The 20,588-nt window shown below is 36.4% G+C and overlaps 1 protein-coding gene across 4 annotated transcripts; it reads left to right on the top strand.

The window, feature by feature from the left end:
- Positions 1–1,269: 1,269 nt before the first annotated feature.
- LOC135586926 (carbon catabolite repressor protein 4 homolog 4-like) lies at positions 1,270–18,791 on the top strand. 4 transcript variants are annotated; one of them, XM_065121152.1, is made up of 11 exons: positions 1,712–1,764; positions 2,702–2,777; positions 2,959–3,053; positions 5,855–5,895; positions 7,280–7,329; positions 8,755–8,824; positions 11,802–11,923; positions 13,722–13,843; positions 15,201–15,333; positions 15,612–15,759; positions 18,394–18,791. In XM_065121152.1, exons 3-11 carry the CDS (start codon positions 2,984–2,986, stop codon positions 18,670–18,672), a joined length of 1,035 nt encoding a protein of 344 aa, XP_064977224.1. In that variant the 5' UTR covers positions 1,712–1,764; positions 2,702–2,777; positions 2,959–2,983; the 3' UTR covers positions 18,673–18,791. The 4 variants fall into 4 exon arrangements, with proteins under 4 accessions (XP_064977223.1, XP_064977225.1, XP_064977224.1 ...); XM_065121151.1 differs by lacking the exon at positions 2,702–2,777 and having other exon boundaries at positions 1,270–1,764; XM_065121153.1 differs by lacking the exons at positions 1,712–1,764; positions 2,702–2,777 and adding an exon at positions 1,272–1,648.
- Positions 18,792–20,588: the final 1,797 nt, after the last annotated feature.

Genomic DNA, 20,588 nt, shown 5'->3' with positions numbered 1-20,588 from the left:
AAAATTGGTATGTCTTCTCTTCTTTGCTATTTACTTTGCAACTATTTTACATCTTCATAACTCTCCTACGAACATCTTTAAGTTTGAAAGTTTTTATGATACGATTTTATCGTATAAATTTTTACGATCGACGTAATTTTCCAAAAATACTAATTTGCCCCCCTCTTAGTGTCGACTTGGTCCTAACAATAACAATAGCTATTTCGATTCAGCCAAATGTACTTAAAGCAATTGGCTACAAAGCTCTTAATCCAGAGGCAACTGTGTTTTGAAATGTCATATCTCTCACTTAGTTGGGTTCCCTCCCCTCGATTATCGAACGAGTGAAAGGAGAAAGAGATCCTCTCACGAACTAGGCCTTGAAAGGAAAAAAGTGAAGTTACATTCGTTGAGAAAGTGTGACAAGGAATTACTAAAAAGATGACAAACAAGGCATAGTTTCTATTGGCCATGAAAGAGTTTTCAAAGAGATCAACGATAGGAAGTCGATTCCAAAGAAGTTTCTAGATATATATTTTGACATTAGATACAACCGAAAGCTGCCACGCCTTCCAACCGATCCATGTTTAATCCTCGTGATGTTTGCTTTCCCTGACATATCTGTATGCACAACTAGCAACGAGGGATACTCTCGGGTTGAGAGTTAGGTCCAAGTATCATCAAAGGGGCCTATGACAGATGCGATCATTCAGTAAAGGATAGCATGCATCATTGAGCTTTCGTATATCCTAGCAACCTGCAGCAAGTAGAGCAACTATGGTATCAAATTGTTCCACAACATTGATATTAGGGAAGATAGGCCAATGACTAAATGGAAGATTACTAACCCAACCCATGGGTCCGTCCAAATCTTAATGTGAGTGCTCGTACCAACAACTTTGTGAAGCCCCCCCTCTCCCCTGATGAGGGCTAAAAGCTTAGCGAAACCCCTTCTAGCATGCGACTGATGCTTAGAAGAGTGGGTGTCTTAAGGTTTTAGATAACGGCATGTTGAATGTTAATCTAAAATTTATCTTCATAATCCAAGAAAGACAGAATACATTAGCATTGGTAATATGTTTGACCAGCTTTAAGTCAGAGGCCGGTCGATGGGAGATGTCCAAATCTGCCGAGGGTGCAGAGTTACTCACCGAACAAAACAGCGTTCATAGTAACCATGGAATTACCAGAATGGGAATGACCCGGACTTGTCAGGTTAACCTGACCTGATTCGAACACGGCCGATGGAGTTCGCCAATCGAGTTACGGTTCGATCGTAGCACAATGCTCGCTCCCACCCACAGCCTAAAGCGCCCAGCGATCTCCCCGCCGCCGCCTCCTCGTTCGCGCTCGCCTTTTCTTCCCCTCCCTTCCCTCGATTGTCCAACAAAGTCGCACTACCAGCACCATCTGCTCCCCCCGCCTGCCTCCTCCCTCCGCGACACGCTGTGGCCGCTTCCACGTCCACCGTCATTTTGCTGCTCACAGCTCCCCGTCTCCTGGGTTGCCATTACGACACCGACCTTGGCGGGTCGGTTCTATGTGATTGCTTGCGGCCCTTCCTTTTACCCGGCCCGGCAGGCCCCAGCCGACCTGTCCATATCCCTCCTTTTATCTATCTGTAACGGCTGGACTTCCAAATCAAAAGAAACGGCTGCCGACATAGCAGGTTTTGTTTCGCCTCGGGAGATCTATAAATAGTGTGGGTGAGGGATAAATAAAAGTGATGCCTCCTGTATCTCCTCTCCTCTTAAGGCCACCCATCTCCGCCTCTGTAGTTCTCTGGTAGCTTCTTCTCCTTTTGTTCCCGTCAACTCAGCCCTCCCCCCTCTTTCTTTGCCTTCTTGGCTTTTTGATCAGCCGTGGTGTTTGTAGGATCTGGATCAGAAGAATCTTTCTAGCTATCATGGACTTTAAGTTTCTTGATGTGTTTCTTTTCCCTTCTTCAGAGATATTTAAAAAGTTTAATTTCTTGATAAGTGTATATTTGATTGTTTCTTTTCTCGCTTCACGAAGGTACAATCTGATGATGAGCCTCCGGTGTGTTATACGCGTGATGCTGTTGAAATCTTCGATTTAACAATGGTTTATATATATATATATATATATATATATATATATATATATATATATATATTAATGACAATAGATGCATCAGATGATGAAGTCTTTGGCTTTTCCTTAATTTCTGCTTTCCAGCATTGTTTTTCGAATAAACTACGCGGACTTGTCTTTCTTTTTCTTCTTCTAAGGTGCTTATTTTTACATGAATAGTTGGCAGAGCGTAAAAGGAAAACGGAACCTTTTGCTTGGATTAAGATAGTTGCTCGCGGATGAGTCGGGATAATGGGGTTTAGATATATCATACCCTCCCAATAAAAACCCGTGTTTAAGGTGCATAATGTTTTTACATAAACCTGTGTTTCAGGTGCATAAGAGTTTAACATGATTTATTGCCACCTAGAGTGCTTTGAGAATTAAGTAGTTTTTATCACGCAGATCTAATACTTTCAATTTCCACCCTACTTGTTTTAATTTTTAAGGTATCATGGTCATTCGATCTTTACTGGTTTATCCACAAGTTCCGTGATATCTACGCACTTTTTCTTGTACAATGTTGTTACCATGCAATTCTGCCATTTAAAAGCTTTACTGTTGATTTTAATTTTAAGCATCAAATAGTGTTCTAGCTCAAGTGTATTTTTCCTGTTTGGTGTGTCAGCATTGTGGCATCTTGAAGCTTGATTCCCATGCCTTCTACAAATCTTTCTTATGTAGAGATTGAAATTTTCTACTTGGTAATTGGTTTGCGCTTTACCTTTACCTGATCCCTTTTTGTAATTACTGCTTGTGTCTTTGAGGAACCAAAAAGCTCTTAATGATTCTACCTAAAGAACCTAAGAAATTCATTAGATGCAGTAACTGAAAAAAAAGCAATTCCTACCTTTTCATTGGCTTGATGGTTTGGCCGTTCATCAGGATTAGCAAGAGGAGAATAAATGCAATGGCTAAGCCTATATGCTCAAGGTTTATTCATTTGGAAGATTCTCAAGATGTGGCAAATGCTTCAAATGGTATATGCTACACTCTACCATATTGAGAGTTCTATCTTAGCAATCACTTTTTGTTCCTAAGAACCTTGAGGGTTGAAAACTGTTAGCGAAAGCTGCTTTTGTATGATATTAATACCTGTAGTTTTAGGTGCATAATACTTCTATTACCTTCCAAACTTGGTAATGGTACTGTTAATTCTTTGACAAATTATGCAACCAGGTAAAGAAGTCCAAAGTAACTTCTGTGTAAGACACATCTGAAGAACTTGCCCTGTCACTTGAAGAAGCCTAATGTCTAGGATCTAGAAGCTAGCCCAATAAATTCTGAATTTGACACAAGTCCTCTTTGCTTGCACTTGCTCTTCAAAGGAGGAAAGCAACTCATTTATGGTTTCAGAAACATAATGCTGGACATAAAAAGAGACAAACTTAGTGCACGATTCTTTTGTCAATGCAAGGTCTGGGAAGGATCAATTCACATAGCATTACTCAACAAGTAGAGAGACTTCCATGACTCAACCCTGGTCGCCCAGCTCACAAAGGATCAACTTTACAATTGCCCCAAGGCTAACCTTCAAATGTAATGCTATGTATGCGTGGGAAAATATTATTGCCTATTATTTGTCCTTTGCTCTACTTGGTGTCTTTTTGTTGCCTTTCTTCTCAGTATTTCTTTTTTTACATTTTTCATGGAGAAATTGGGATTTGATTGTATTACCCTAGGAACTTTATCTCTTTCAAACATTTTTGATTATATGTATATCCTCCATCACTTGAGAGTTTTAGGTTGGTATTCTCCCATTTTTCCTCTGGTTGATAAACCTTGAGACCCAAGCCTTACCTCCTGCTGTGGATTTGCTATTGTTATTTGTTATAGCTGTACCAGTAAAAAATCTGTTCCTGTATTGTTCTTAAGAAACTTCAAGTAGCATCCACTCTGTTTGGCTATCAAAGCTCAATGGTCCTTTTGAGATTCATATAAAATTTCCAATTTATTCTTTATGCTCTACCAACTTTTGCCTAAATTCACATCTTGATCAGGATGAAGTGGGCTTTAGAGCACCCATGAAAGCCCACGTTCACACCTTAGGAATTGACACCTTAGGAATTGACTTGATAGTTTAGGTGCTCCTATAATTAGTTATATGCTAGCAGCTGAGTATTTGTCAATTAAATCTTTCATAGCATTTCTTTTTCATATTCAGATTTCAAGATATGCTCATGCCATAAGAGACTGTTTCATAAAACATAGTGCATGCATTTGAAAATGGATCATGAATGCTATAATACTGTTTGGATCTTGCATTTTCTTATGATACTCCATATTCGTTCAATTTCTTGCATTTGGTGGCTGTATGAATTGATTGACACAAAATGGTTGCATGATAATGATGTATCCAGGGATCTCTTTGCCATGGTATGCAGTACCGAATGGTACCGCTCGGTACGGGCGGTACATACCGGTCCGACGGTATATCGGTATGCGGACCTCCCGGTATCGGACAGAACGTACTGCAGTGCTACAGTATTACATTGTAGCAGTTCTACAGTGCTACAGTAAAGAAGAAAATATATAAAACTGTTCGATACACCTTAGTGTACCGCTCAGTATGCTGGTACCGTACCATACCGAGCCAACCTCGAAACACCGGTACGGTACGGTATTGCATATCTTGCTCTTTGCAGCTGCTTCTGCTGCATCTTAACTGCATGCAAGATATCAAGGTTCCTAACTGAAAAATATATGTTTTAATGTAGCATGCAAAGGAATCTGGATGTGCCTTTAAGTATTTCTAAAATTTCTTAGGTTAAAACTTTAAATATTTGCCAAAGTTTGACTTGTAATATACAGTATGACAGCATTATTTAACAATTGATATGTCTCTTAGTCTACAATGAACAAAGTAGCTTCCTTAAGGCTTAATTTTTTGTACATATTTGAGATTCCAGTGAGTCTAAATTCATTTGAAAGCTATTTTAAAGATTTTTTTACTCATATTCATGAACGAAATCTCAAAATTGTGTTCAAGTGATCAAAAATTTTGGTTGGATATCAACAACATGAGCAATAAGGTCCCAAATATTTTGTATACCACCACTGTAGTCAAGTTACATTTAGATTTTATACTGGCATTGTTTTGGCAAATTTAGTGTTTTGAGATGAATTGACAGTCTTAAGTTATGTCTAGTTAGAATCAAGGTCTGCCATACCGAAGCGTACAGCCCATACCGGGCGGTACGTACCGGTCCGACAAGTTACCGGTATGTGGACCGTTCGGTACCGCTACAATGCTACAGTATTATACTGTAGCACTGCTACAGTATGAAAAAGTATAAAATTGTTCGGTACACCAGGGTGTACTGCTCGGTACGTCCTGATGTACCGCTCGGTACACCGTTACCGTACCATATCGAGCCCAGGTCGAAATGCCGGTACGGTATGGTACGGCGAACCTTGGTTAGGATAACCTTTTACCTATGAATAATTGGATTTTTTAAGTTGATTAGAATTCAGAAATTGATCTCGTTTGGCATAGTCCTTTATGACTAGAAATCTAGAGTACATTGCTTTTAAGTTATTTAGTGGTCTGCAAAATGAGGACAAATAGGATGTACGTATTTAATTATTTTTTTATTATTTTGTGTATGCTCTTTTTTTTTTATGGAGGATTCTGTTCCTGCCTATTTTCTTGTTTCTGTGTCATTTATTCTGTCTTCAGTACCCCTATTTTTGTTCTATATCCCTGAATGCTATTACAACTGCTTCAACTGATCTAGACTTTTTGCTTCTTTAAATATGTCTGTTTTGATTTATTTTGTAGGTTTTAAATTTCGCTTCATCTCCTATAACATTCTGGCACAGGTATGATGTAACAGTGGTACATTAACTGTGCATTGTCGAGCTGTTTTACTTCAATGTTGGAATATACTCTTATTGATTTGATGATGATGAAACATGTGGCTAAGTGTCCTTTATTAATTTGTTTTGGTTTCGTTGCTTTCCTTGTTTTACTTCATTTGGTGAGTTACCTTATTGTTTGACGATGATGAAGCATGTGGCTATCTGATTAAGTAGCTATTTTAATTTGTTTTTGGTTTGTTGCTTTCCTTTTAATTTTTATCGTACATTTTTGGATCATTGCCCCGTTATCAAGTGCATTGAGTAAGTGTTGATTCTTTTTCATTTTATGTAGTCTTTGTGAAAGAAAAATATCTGATTGATTTTCCCTGAAGTAAAATAATTGAAGGAAGCCAGCAGCAGATGCCTGTACAGACATATACATAAATTAAAATCTGGAAATTTCAAAGGAAGATTTCACTGAAGTTTTCTATTGGCTGCAACATATGGAAAAAATCCATCAAAATATTGATTTCCAGCAGTATTAAGTTAAACATGCATAGTGCAATCAACTTCCTGTATGTTTGTATTATTTGGACTTCATTAGACACTTTAACCTTGAAAGTCTAGTATTTTGTTTTTTGTACATTGTGTTGGTAGAACACCATAAAGGCCACATTTTTAGTTTTAGTTCCAATCAAACATTCATATATTATGTGCTAGAAAAATTTTCAAATGAAGTATCAGATTAGAATAGCAGCATAAATAGAGAAAATTGTGTTCTTTGAAAGATTTTTTTTTTAGTTTCCTAATTTTGTATTAAAAAAATTAGTTTCCAAATTTTAAAAACCTTAATGATCAGGGACTTACGAATGTGATAGGTATGTTGTGAGGATTTAAGAACAATAACATGCTAAAAAAATTGTTAGAATGTGTGACTTGTATCCTTTCATCCTCTTGTATCCAGATTGCCAGCATGAGCTCCTTATTGACTTCTTGTTAGTTGACTACACGAACCTTTATGTCACCATCCACAAACAACGCAAACATCTTTTGTGATCTACTGAGATAAAATAAAAAAACATTGAAATACTGGAATATACTAAACCAAGGATTCTAAGTTTGTAATGGGTGCTGCACCATGATGGCCCATCAGATAGTTTTACTGCCATACAAGGCAGTAAAGGGCCAACCATTTGAGAAATGGATCTAGTTCTACTTATTCTCTAAAATGTTTCTGCTACTTGTTGCATCTAAACTGTTAATGTAAGTGTTATTTTTTGGAAGAATTATATTTTTTCCATGAGTGCATGCCTAGCATAGATGTATTAGACTATTAGTGATATACTAATTAATGTTCAAGGTGTTCTAATTATATATGCATTGGACTCGTGATCTTGATTTGCAGGTTTATGTGAAGAGTTCTTATTTTCAGCATTCTCCATCTTCCTGTCTCAAGTAAGTTTAACATTCTTTGTTTACAGTTAATTGAGTAACGTTAATTAGTTTCATACTGGAGCTGGACTGACTTAGTATTGGTATATACAAATAGGGAAGCTAGTCGCTGTTATGCATATTAACACGCACTGTATCCCTAAATGACTGGATTTTGATTTGAAGCACAAACAAAAGTTGAATTAAGTATCGAACCATAGATCTAGAATCAGAATGAACCATGAATAGAATTGTCATCCTTGTGATCTTTGCCATACACAAAGAACTGTATATGTCTTATGTCTAGCAGTCAATATACTTGAGAATGCTATCTTCTTCTTATTCGTTTAGCCAACAGCTCAATCATGAACCTTTTCAGGCCATACTACTTCACATTAGTCAAACTTATGATGCTGATATGTCATTTAGCATGCTTCTGTTAAGCTAGTTTCTCCTTAGAAGGTTCCTTTAGGATCTAGAAAATTTGTCCATGCCATCTGCTGAACAGAAAATTTTGTTTCAACATTTTGTTGCTGGTCACTTTGATATATTAGACTAAAATAGTCTTGGTACCGTGGAAACATAATGTAGCAACAAAATCAACTTTCTGGTCATGCAACTACATCGATGCTGGCCATGCAGCATGGCACATGTTCCTAAACACGTACTTATATTCTTACTGTGCTTTGCATTAATCGTTTGTTGTTCTTCATGTGACTTGGTTCGTGTCTATTTTTTGTGTGCTTTCATCAAAATGGTGTCATAACTCATACTTGGTTAGTTAATAATAATTAACAATTCATGCTGAAGTTGAAGTAATTAAATTGATATTGTGTATATAATTCCTACTTTAATTTTCTTTAGAAGATTGATACTATTGAGTCTGTTCTTCATGCTTTAATTAAAGATACATGGTTTCATATATCATGTTGTAATGTGTGTACTATATTGGTCCAACCATATACTGCTAGACTAATGTACTGATTGTACCAGTCAATGCATATTAACCAAAATATTAGTAATTTTTTATTGGTTTAACGATGTCTACAGTGCCTTACTGACTGTTATATACCAGTTATTAAGATTTCGATATGGTTTTTGGTATCAATTTTCAAAACCTTGATATACATATATACATGTGCCATGTGTCGGTACATCCTGTTCTTTGTTCTGATAAAGAGAACATATAATACAATTTATCATTATGGAGAAACTCTTTACACTATTTAACAGGAGACACCCTTCTTTTCATGCATACGTCTTAACACTGTTTTAGCTCATATGTGAGTTTGCATACATATCTCTATGCATACATATCTCTATCATATGATATTGGTTTTCGACATGGTTCTGTATTAAATAGGAAGCTGAGGGTGGTAATTATTACTAATTGTTGTATTGTACCCTATTTCTCACCGATGATTGTGTAACAAGTACATAATGTTGTAGGTGGAAAGCTCGTTCACAAGCTATTCTAATGGATTTCAAGAACTTTGATGCTGATTTTCTTTGTATACAGGTTTGAATCTATTCATGCCTTTTATATTGTTCTCTAACAAATAACTAAGGTAGCATTGATGTATCTTGTTGTGCTTTCTTTTAATTGATTACCAGATTCTGTTTTTTAATCATTGTTTCACCAGCCACTACATTCAGGGATCCCACTTTATTTACTACTGTGTGTTGCAAAACAATATCCTGCTAGAATCATTGAAGGACTCTGAAGTGATTTTCTGACCTTCAGCTCTGCAGCATGTCATCAAGATATTATCATTATTTAGATGATTTGAAAGAGATGTTGAAGTATTCCATTTAACTTCGAGGAGTTCAGTACCAAAATGTCTGGAGCTTCATGGTGGAACTATTGCTCCATTGTTTTCCCATGGCATTTGACCTTATTTGTGCTTCCTGACTTAGCCGACCCCTTGATTATAGTCCATGCCATTTTACTTTGTTTTTGTTTGTGTGCATTGGTGGTCATTTCTTTCTGAACTGATTTGTGTCCCAGAAACAATTGTGGGTATCCACCTGCATGGTAATCAAGGTGGTTTGCACATTGAAGATTTGGGTTCTTCTAGAGAACCATTGGATATAATGTTAGTCGAGTCATGAATTATTGTCTGGTTTTATATGCATGTAGTAAATTCCCCCCCCTTTCACCCACCACCATGGATTCTGGTTAGAGCGTCGACATATCTGAGTGAATTATGAGTTTGAGCTTGAATCTTTCTGAGCGTAACTAGGATTAGATCAAGTCTTATAACATGGCATTTAGATTTTTTTTATCTTTCACTGTAAAATTGGAATAGCTAGTTTGAGTTGTCGGTGGATGTTAAGGTTAATTTTAGGTTAAATCAATTGATTTTTTGTTTGGAGTTTGATTTTATCAACAAAATTTGTATTTTACATATGACTTGAGGATCACTTGTTGACATCATTTATCTTAAAAAAAGACCAACTTCATTTATGACTTATGGTTGCTTGTTGGCATGTTTATCTTTGATGTTAACTAAGGGACAACAACCTGTGACCAGAGCTCCATTGGAAACTAGCCAATTTTGGTATTTCTCTTGCTCTCTCTCCTCCATATTAGTCTCTTCCTCTATCCGTCTCTCTATCTGAATGTGTGCTAGCTGTGAGTTCAATGTGTTATTGTTCCTTTGTCAACAGAACTTTGAACAAGACATTGCCACAGATGAATTTGTCTGTTCAGCAACACCATCATCATCACATTCACTCGTGTGACACTCCACTTGTTACGTGACTCGTCTCTCCAAGCCACCAAAACACCTTCCATGATCTGTACTCGCCCGGACTACTATTGCCTTCTACATCTCAGAGGCTTGCAAGCAAGGGAACCTTATATATGCCCTTCTCTTCTTAGCTAACTTACCATTTCATGTATGGAAAATGTAGCCAAGTGCTTCAGGTTGGAAAAAAATGTAGCCAAGTGCTTCAGGTTGGAAAAAATGTAGCGTGAAAAATGCCTGATAGATCCATCTTTTAATTGTTTAATTAGTGATGTAAAACTGTTTCATAGTTTTGTTTATTGTTCAATTAGTATTACTTTTCTATATCCATTGATACTTGTTATTTATTATGTCATCATGGTTCAGCCTTCTGTTTGGTCCCTGTTGTATCTCTAAACCTTGGAACTTGTCTGTTTTTGGTTATATGTTCAGTCCAGTTATCTAAATATCAATGTAAACTTGGATTTTCTTGAGGCCAGTGACCTTGATATCTCCATCATCATCTATCAGATTTTCTCTATCCCATAATCTTCTAGCTCCCTTGCCTGATGTGTTTTTGGACTATTTTGCTGTATTTTCTCTGAAACTCTAATGGCAGATGATAGTCCCTACACCAACTGGTGAAATTTCTTGTTGCATTAACTGCAATGTTTTTAGCAAATTTATTTAGATCATCAATTGTGATTTTGCTGAGAAATTTTTTGTTCATTGTGTGACTTCATTTTGTTATCACAATCTGTATGTAAATATCATTTTTTATTATATTTATTATTTTCTAATATTGTCCTTTGTCTATTGAAGTCTACAGCATTCATGTCATGACAACCAACCGGTTATATGTTGTACATTTTTCGTAAGACTTGTTTTTTATTTTTTTATTTCTGTCATTTTATATGTTGTGGATCATGGTTAAGCATACATGTCATGACAACCAACCGGTGTTTATAATGTACTAATCTCAATAAACCTTGTCAGTAGAATGTAGAAATGATAAATGATTGCTTTAGGCACTTGAAGAAAGCATTAAACTGTACTGAAATTAATATGATCATTTTATACTAGGGCACGACTGTTGGATTGAGAGAACTGAAGCTTATCCAAAAAACAAGTAAAAGTTTAGTATCTGGTTGTAATGTCATAATCTTTGCACAGGTGGCTTTTAGCCTTTTAGAACGATGAAATGGACCTATTTCTTGAAACTCATGAAATGGGCATAAACAAGTGCAGAACAATCAGAATCAATGTCAATTTCAAATGTGAGACATCACCATCTGGTAGGAGACTGGAAACCAATCCAAAAAATGACATAAATGTCTAGCTCTGGCTACCTATGGTTCAGATGAATGTGTACCATCTATATGGCTTTTAAGATTGTGGATGGTGAGTTACAGTTTCGATTAGTTGAGGCCAAGTTTAGATTGGGTAACTAAAGGAGTTTTTAATCATCTATTAAATGTTAGATGTAATACATTGAAATTCTTGAAGTCCACAAATAATGGTGATGGGCGGGCAATATTTCCTTGGCATGCTGGGTTAGGTGTGTTCTAAATGTTTTTTGCTTATAAAACTTGCAAATTCAGAGCGGAGTTTTCCTTGTGCAACTGCCAAATGCAGAAAAATTCTTTATAAATATATTCTGGCTCATTCAATATTTTCTTCTGACATGATAATTTTAAGAGTCTCATCCTTCGAGCACAGCTTAGATACTTATTTTTTGCTAATTCATGACATTGTTTGTGCTCGTAGGAGTTGGATGAGTACAGTACCTTTTACAAAAGTAACATGGAGAACCTTGGATATTTAAGCCTTTATATTAAAAGAAGTGGACAGAAACGTGATGGTTGCGGGATCTTTTACAAACCTAGCAGGTATTGACAACTCTTTTACTGTGTTGTGCATAGATCTTTCCTACCTCATGTTCTGAAGACGTGGAAGTGGTGTTTCTGATATATTTACTTGTTTCCTTTTGTAAGAATTCAAGGGTTAGATTCTTTGCTTCTCAAAATTATTGTGTGTGTTGAAACTAAAAGTAAGGCAGTTTAGAATTTAGACTTCTTTAGTTTCAACTGGCATGTTCTTTCTGCTATGAGTAATTTTGCTTCAAATTTTACTATCAAGGATAAAAACTCAACTTAAATCTGGAATATAAAAGTTTGAAATAATAGTTGCACCAAAGAACATCAATTTACTTTCTGGATATAATTGTTTGTTCGGATGTCCAATTTTCTAAAGTTCGTTGCATAGTAATGAATTCCTATATCAGGAATATCAGGTGAACAAGACTTTACATCTTGGTCCACCCACAATTGGGATCTGGACCAGGTATACCACTTTGAGACCCTGAAAATTTTCTTTTGTTTTTCTTTTTGCATCAAACCAGTTCATTTATTGAATTAACGCGCTCATGACTTATTATGAAATGGTATTCTAGCATATTAGTGCTTAAAAATTGAGTCTTCAATCCATCATTGATGAGGACTCTGCCCACTGCAAGAAAAGGATGAATAAGAAAATATATTCTCCCTTTATTCATCATGTTTGTTTTTCCTACCTTATTATTCTTTTTTCTTTTCTCTCTCTTCATTCGGGTGGCCATTTATGCTGGTCCTTTGATTTTATGGTCCATATTTGTGTACCATATCAATCTGCTGGCTTATCAGAACTCAGCATGTGTCAGTTTTGTAATCCTTAACACTAGTAATGTCATCTCCACAATTTTTTGCATACCATGAAAGATAATGACCCAGATAGAGGATTGTTTTCCCTTTAGTTGTTTGAGATTCAGTAACTACAATAGCCAGCTTGTTTTCCTGTCTTCAAACTAATTTATGTACATCTATGATTTATACCTTTATTGGTTCAGTTCATTGTTGTTTTTTATAGTTTTTCTCGATGAAAATTTTATAAAATTTTCGGACTCTAGATTAGTATGACTTGTAAAGAGGATTGCAAATATTGCTTGTTGATAGTTTTTTTTGTTAAAGGAAAGGTACTTCTTATTTTACTTGATTAACATGTTAGTATATCATGTAACATGCTCTTATGTGATGGATATATGGAGTCCAATGCACTTATAATGCACATATCACGCGAGTCAATATGTTTATTTGAAAACTATGAGAAACATATTTCATAATTAAACTGTACTTTCAAAGATATGTGTGTATATCAAATCAGCTACATTGTTTATGCAACTCTCTATATAATTAGTAATATTAGAATGTAGTGCTTCTATCTGAGTGCATTTAGGAATTTGCAGGAAGGCTATACCATTCGAAAGGTTAAATAGAAGTTATCAGCAAGCAGTACTTGGAAATTAGCATAATTTTTTTATTTTTAAACTTGATGGTTTAATGAAGGTCAGTACTCTTTTTGGCAGTGTGTTACACACGATTCATATTGAAAAGAAAGCAAGAAAATGTAATACAAGAATTCTTGTAGATGGTGACAGGAATGAGGAAATAAGTAGTCTAAAACTCCTCTATGGTTATATAAATACTGGAGAAATTTTTTTGCTGGTGCAGCTTTTTATTTGGTTTCCTAACTGGTTGGAGGAATAATTCATTTAGCCTATGTAAAATTAATGACACCTCTTTCTTCTTAAACTCCTATTCTTTTATCCTATATTATGGTCTGAACTAGTGCAACCATTTGCTTTTTTTGCAGTGCACAGTTGCTCCAAATGGAGGAAATTGATTATAACGATCTTGTTAATTGTGCGAGTGCCCTAAATGAGATAGGCAACAACAAAGTATTGGATCTTGAAACTAGGGATGCACCAATAGAAGGTTCTCTGATTCTTTAAAGTCATTTTAATTGATTTGAAGCTTTAGTTTGTTTTAAAAACTGTTGCATTAAATTTATCTCATGCTGTTATCTCTTTGCGTTCTTTTTTATGAACATGGACTCATTCTCACACACACAGAGATTACACATATATATACGTATTGTCTTTAATTCTTTGAAATTTTGGAATCTGCATGATTGAGTATAATCATAATAGAAAATTTATGAATATTGAGCTCCTATGAAACTTCATGCAATGACCATGGAAGTGTCTGTACTAGATTGCATGAGTTTCTGTGTCGGTCCATCCGAGTACCTGTAGATGTACTGTCATGCTGTGGGTGTGCCACTGGACCCTTGTTAATATGATTGGCTTAAATACCAGTTGGTAGGAGATTTGTGCTGTTTGTCATGGTTGGAACTTGGAACATCAGTTTCATTCAACACCCAATACAGTACAAGTACATGAAATGAACCACCAATGTGGTACGTAGTACACTAAACAACAATTCTTGTTAGATTGCATTTCAGTGTCCAATTATGCTGCCCTGTGTGCCTTGCTTGGGGCATTACCTGGTATTTGTAGTCAACCAGTGACTGGCATTCTTTAGCTACGCATCGTGCCTATCATGTTGGCACTCTTTTTTTTTTGCTTGTCAGGCTTTAGAATCCAGAAGCACATCTGAGAACTAGAAGCACCTTTAAAGTATTTGGTCCTCGAGTCTTCTAATTCTAAGACCGGGACTGGGCTGTTGACTTTGTCCTTTAGATAGCCCCTAGTTTGCAAAGAGACCTCTTCATGTCATCATTTACATTTACAATACGCAGCCAACCGTGAGTACAAGATTGTTTATTTGGTCTTTTTCCTCTTCTGGCACTCACACTCATTGACTAACTTCATCATTAGCATTCTTGTTCATATAGCTTCTTGGATCGTAATTGTTAACTTGTTTTCATTGTATTCTTGGTTTGCTATGAACTTGAGGCAGAATTGGCTAGAGCAAACCATTTCAAAGTTGATGCATCTCGTCACTTGTAGAGAAGTATCGATTGCTCTAAGATCTAGTGATTCTCTGTTGTGCAGTGAGTTGTAACTATGTTATAGTCTTTCACTTAAACGAGCTCTCATACAAATGAGCATGATTGAGATTCTGGTACTAGATGATTGTTCATTTGCTACTAGCTTGTAAACTTTGCTAATTTGTCATTCATTGATCTGTTTTTCATCTTATATTTATGCTCTTGATTTGTTATGCTAGCTTATTTGACTGACTAGTTCAACATAAAATCTCTCATGGGTATTAAATCCCTTTCGGACTTAATTACGTGACGGCCTAATTTTGTTGTAATTGTTTTCAGAGTTATCAAGGAAGCACCAATCTGACGATCCACATGTGAGATTAAAACGTGACTGTGTGGGTTTACTAGCAGCATTTCAGCTAAATGATTCATCAAATCACATTATTGTTGTGGCAAATACTCACATTTATTGGTGAACAAACTTTACTTTTATCGCCAGTTGTTCATGAAATTATGGGCTGTCTTATGATTCTTACCAGTACCTCATCTTGTTTGTCTGATTTTTTGACTTTTGATGTAGAAATTCTATTTTGGACAAATTTTTGTACATTTTTTTGTTGTAATTATTTTCTGAAAAGTAAGAACTTTTTTATTGTTGTCATTATTTTCTGGAAAGTAAGAACCACTTGCTTGAATTTGTTTTATCGTACTCGGAATTTCGATTAACATGTTCAAGTCCTGGTTTTGCAGGGATCCAAATTGGGCTGATATAAAGCTTGCACAAGTGAAGTACCTTCTATCCCGGCTTTCGCAGTTTAAAGAACTTGTTTCAAATAAGTTCACTTGTATACCTTCAGTGCTTGTTGCAGGTGATTTTAATTCTACTCCTGGAGACGAGGTTAGTTTGCATTACCTTTTATTTCTTGTTTAGACTATATAGCTTAATGTAACTACTTTCCCATCCTGATAGTGAAGTCTGGTAAGAGTCTCTGCGGTATAATTTAGTTATAGTCTCTCTGTTTTGCCTTGCTATTGTATTTGCTTAATCTGCAAAACGATGATTTAGAACTATGAGAAAAGGTTTTCCATTAAAATTGTAATATGTAGATGGGTTCCGTGAGTTCTTTATTTTATCAGGCTACCATTGATCATAACAACTTGTGAATTAAGCTGATTAGTTTCAGTGTATTTTTGGTTATTATGCTTCTGCTCATTTCACTTTTTGAAGTTCTCGTCGATCCACATTGACTGATATTTGCAAGTCAAGTAAAACCAGAAAATGACAATTCTTATTGTATGTTTTTCTTTCCTCATCCCTCTATGCTAACAAGGATATGTTGGTTTTTTAGAAAAATAGATGGAAATAGAGAAGCGAGGAGTGCTGGACAAGTACAGCAGCAATTCTGTCCAATTTTGGAATAAAAATTCTAATTTTATATGAATCATATCTTACAGTTGACTGATATCCAGATGCATAATATTTAGGAGATCTAAGCCGATTACACACTGAAATAGAGATTCTATGGGCCTTGGCCTTTTGCTTCAAAGAAAGCTCACTAATATAAAAAGGAAAACCAGGACTAAATATTAGCTTTCGTTTTTCATTTACTAAACTACAGCTCCTCTAGCAGGATTGCTGTATTCAAACTTCAAACTTGGTTTTCTAAGTTCAATTTGTCAGGCAGGATTATCAGATTCAACATCATTGATACTTATTTTGCCGTCACACTCTTCCAACTTAAATATGTTGTAGCCAACAAAAATATAGCTAGATTAACAACGGTTCTTTTTTGTTAGGTGGCCTATCTACTATCTTACAATGGTCTTATGATCTGGTTGCTTTTTTTTGTTTGCCTCAAGTTGTCATTGGATTGTGACCTTTTAATGTCTTTCAATACTTTACCAAGGTGTTAGCTTAGTGTTTGTCTAATTAGTCACGCAAGAAGAACCTTCCTGATACTAAATTGAATAATAATTAACCTTTTTCCCGAAAAGATCATTTAATTTTGGTCATAGAAAGTTTCTGAGGGGAAGAAAAGTGGATCATGAAAGGACATTGATCTATAAGAAATAACACAAGATTTATGCAAAAACGAAGTGGAAGTATGGGGAAGAAAAAGTGAAGAAAGAAGAACACTGGGACACTGGTCAACAATGAAAACACAGACTTCTGTGGATCTGATTAATATTGTAGAGATTGCCCTAAAAAAGAGCGTATGAAGCCAAAGAACTAAGAAGAATAAACCAGGGGAAAGATAGACAGGCTTTAGATGGAGTGATGTACTCTAACAACCTTCTTAATTCATATTATACAAACATTGCGGAACTATGACAATGACAACAATGATGATGACGATGAAAACATAATGTTTTGTACAAAGTTTTGGTAGCATTTAAACTTTGTGTCTGCAGATTTTGATAACCACAGATGCAGTTTCTCAATTTTTCTGGAAGTGGAGGCCTCAAGGCACTATGATAATAGGTTTACAAACATTCTTCCCACCTCTCAAAAACTTGGAATTTAATATTTGATGAAAGAGATTTCTATTCGCAACCCCCTTTTTACTATTTACAATCCTTTTAAAAATTTTTAATGTTCCTAAAATATCCCTATGCAAATGGATATTTATGGACATAAATGCCTTCTTCTTCCTGTTCGATCTGGCCGACACTGATCCGAGTTAGCACGGGGGCTGGCCATGGGGGTGGACGACCCTCATGAGGGCTGTTGGCGGAAGCAGCAACAGTTGGTGGGCCTAATTGTTTGGGTGGTCGTCGGAGTCTGACTACCTAGACACCCCCGCAACGTTGGAGGCTTCTTTGGAAGGGGCTGCAGAGGAGACGAAGGAGAAGAGCAGGCGGCCGGCACAGCGGAGGATCACAGTGTTCATAGAAAAGTTGAGGGATCTATGGATGTAGACACTGGAGGGGGCATTGACAGCAAGTGGAGAGGCGCCGGGTCATCGGAGAGTGACGTTGGAGGGGGCGGCAAGCAATGTCGACAACTAGCGGAGAGACAACAAGTGGTGCCGCTTCTGACTACACCTACGGCAAGCATCGGGGGGGCATCGACGACATTAGCAGCGAGCAAAGAGGGGTTGGAGGGGGTGGCGAGCAGCGTCGGTAGCGAGTGGCATTGACAGCGAGCAAATGAAATAAATGGTTGTGGGGAAAGAAAAAAAGGTTGGATTAGTAAAAATGGGGTTGTAAATAGTAAAATAGTATATATATTTTTTTAAGGGACTGTCAATAATAACGGGATTGCCAATAGTAAAAAGGGTTTGTGAATGACGAAAACCCTATGAAGCCATGTTCACATATTTCATATGTGCTTTTACTGTTGCCAGTCTACTATGATGAATAAATTAGATATGTGTTAGTACCTGCTTTTCAGAAACATGTCATTGTATGTTTGGTGGATGAATCACAGTATCAACTGTTAGTAGTTTATTTCTATAGTGGTATTCATATAATCGATGATCTTTTGTGTTTCAAATATCTATAAAATCACATGTTTCACGCTTCCCTTCAGGTCTATCGGTACCTTGTATCAGCTTCAGAAGTTGCACCTATCCAATTGCGTAGTCTTTACGCGGCACATGGAGGGGAGCCAACATTCACAAACTGTACCCCTGACTTTACGGGAACACTGGATTATATTTTTTTGTCAGGTAGCCGCCTGAGAGCAGTGAGCCTGCTAGAAGTGCCTGGGCCTGAATCTGCTGATGTCATTGGTGGACTGCCCAATCACCACCATCCTAGCGATCATCTACCAATTGGTGCCGATTTTTCAGTCCTTCAAAGTCCATGACAAAAATATGTACTTCATTGAGTTGAAATGGATGGTAGAGAACAACATTTGGCATATGCTGTCTCCACCTAATGTAATTTCACTGGTAATATATGCGCATCCAAATGGTGTTGTCTGGACGTAGTTGATTTATTTGTCAGCCATTTGTTTTGGCAGACAGCATCCCCCCATCCTTGTGTGAGGCATGATTTACAGATGATGCATGGACTTTTGCAAGTCGAAGTAACGCATGCTTGCTGATGTTTTCTTGAAGGACATGGGCCAAGTTGTCCAACCTGGTTTCGGCTGAAATCGGTAAAGTTTTATCGATTGCCATGGACAGTTCACGTAGGCTTGCAGCTCATGAAGTTTTATCTGTGCAGCTGTTCACCATTTTGATTTATTCATACTTAGGTAGCATGTCTGGGCCTTGCAGTAGGCTTGATACCAAACATTCCCAAGTAAAATGTATCCATTTTAGTTCTCAAATAAAGTATTTTATTGAGATATGATTGTGCAATTTTGAATTATCATTGCGCTTTGATGAGCAATGATAATATTTTGTTCGTACATTTTAGTGTTTTAGTTTTCGGGAGGTTGACCGTTTGCAAGTGGTTGTCGCGGGGGTGTCATACAAGCTAGACATGACACCCCTCCAAAGACAAAATCAATTAAACACGTGATGGTTGGTTACATACTACGGCAGTTGGAATGATTGAGTTTGAACTATGATTTGATGTCATTATAGTGTGATGTTGTCAACTTAGCTTAAGGATGCGACTGTACTAGTCAGTGAAGAATTATTTGGTGATCTAAATAATTCATGCAAGAACTTAGAAGGGTGAAGAGAATTGACAACTTAACATCGGATGTGAGTTAAGGGCTACGTGATCATCCCAAGATGATTAAAACTTAAGATCATGGAGAAAAGGATACGAGATCCAAAATCATACAACAATATTTTGCTGAGCATTATTGGCATAACAGAGGACTGCATTGATGAACCGTTGCAATATAGTAAATGCATTCACAAAGGCAAAACAACACACAGTTGTTCTCTGCAAGCTATGCAGATTAGAGTGACATGGTCTTTAAGATTTTCAAAGAAAAATATATTAAGAGAATGGTTACTAGAAGGGGACAAGTTTCCAAATGATACGTCTAAACCTATATGGATGCTTTTTTTTTTGCAACAAGTTGCATATTCTAAGAAATACCTCAAGTGGAGGCACACTTAACTCTTGTTGGTGTCTTCCAAGACAAAGAGAAGGGAAGCAAAGATAAAGCATGGGAAAGTTTGAAGAATGTCGTAGTCCATAAACAATAAGGAGTCATCGTATAGCACATTGTGATGCTTTTGGTGGATACTTTGTAAAACTAAATAAATGTTTGGGTGATTGTTTCACGAGACTATGTGGTAGAGTGACCGAACATAATGTCAAAGACCTAAGCACAACAAACCAACAAAGGTGTATATTAGGTTCGATGGAGGAATGACTTATGGACTTAATTATTATCTCAATAAAAATTAAGGAGTGGAGCAATTCGTGTTGGACTTAGTGAAGGGTTCGATCTCTAACCTCGTGGCATTCTTTTTTTTTTTTTATAATGATAGAGGACATGAATATTTATAGAGACAAGAGCAAATCATATTGTTTCTTAGTTTTCTCATTATGAATAAGAATGAGTCAACATATGTCATGCCTCAAAAGAGACCTTAAGGCATGTCCATATTATCTCAATGATGTAATTAACATAGGAACTAATATGGGGAGATCCGACTTAACTCATTGTAATAAAGTTAGAGTTGGAAGGTGTTCGCATAAGGCAAGAGGCCATAAGGACAAAAACTTTTGAAGAATATATCAAACTATTGATATTCTAATTATTACAAGAGGATTCAACGAGAAGTAACATACAATAAAGATTATACTTGT

The sequence above is a fragment of the Musa acuminata genome, chromosome BXJ2-8 (assembly GCF_036884655.1).
Source record: "Musa acuminata AAA Group cultivar baxijiao chromosome BXJ2-8, Cavendish_Baxijiao_AAA, whole genome shotgun sequence".
Lineage (NCBI taxonomy): Eukaryota > Viridiplantae > Streptophyta > Magnoliopsida > Zingiberales > Musaceae > Musa > Musa acuminata.
The sequence above is the reverse complement of the archived record's forward strand: the minus strand, read 5'-3'. Positions and strand labels throughout refer to the sequence as shown.

Bases quoted from the DNA above. Each gene is read 5' to 3' on its own strand.
- LOC135586926 (XM_065121151.1), top strand. From the start codon at position 1,706: ATGCCTCCTGTATCTCCTCTCCTCTTAAGGCCACCCATCTCCGCCTCT. The intron at 5,896-7,279 runs GTATGATGTAAC...CTTGATTTGCAG, and splicing joins CCTATAACATTCTGGCACAG to GTTTATGTGAAGAGTTCTTA. The intron at 15,760-18,393 runs GTTAGTTTGCAT...GCTTCCCTTCAG, and splicing joins ATTCTACTCCTGGAGACGAG to GTCTATCGGTACCTTGTATC.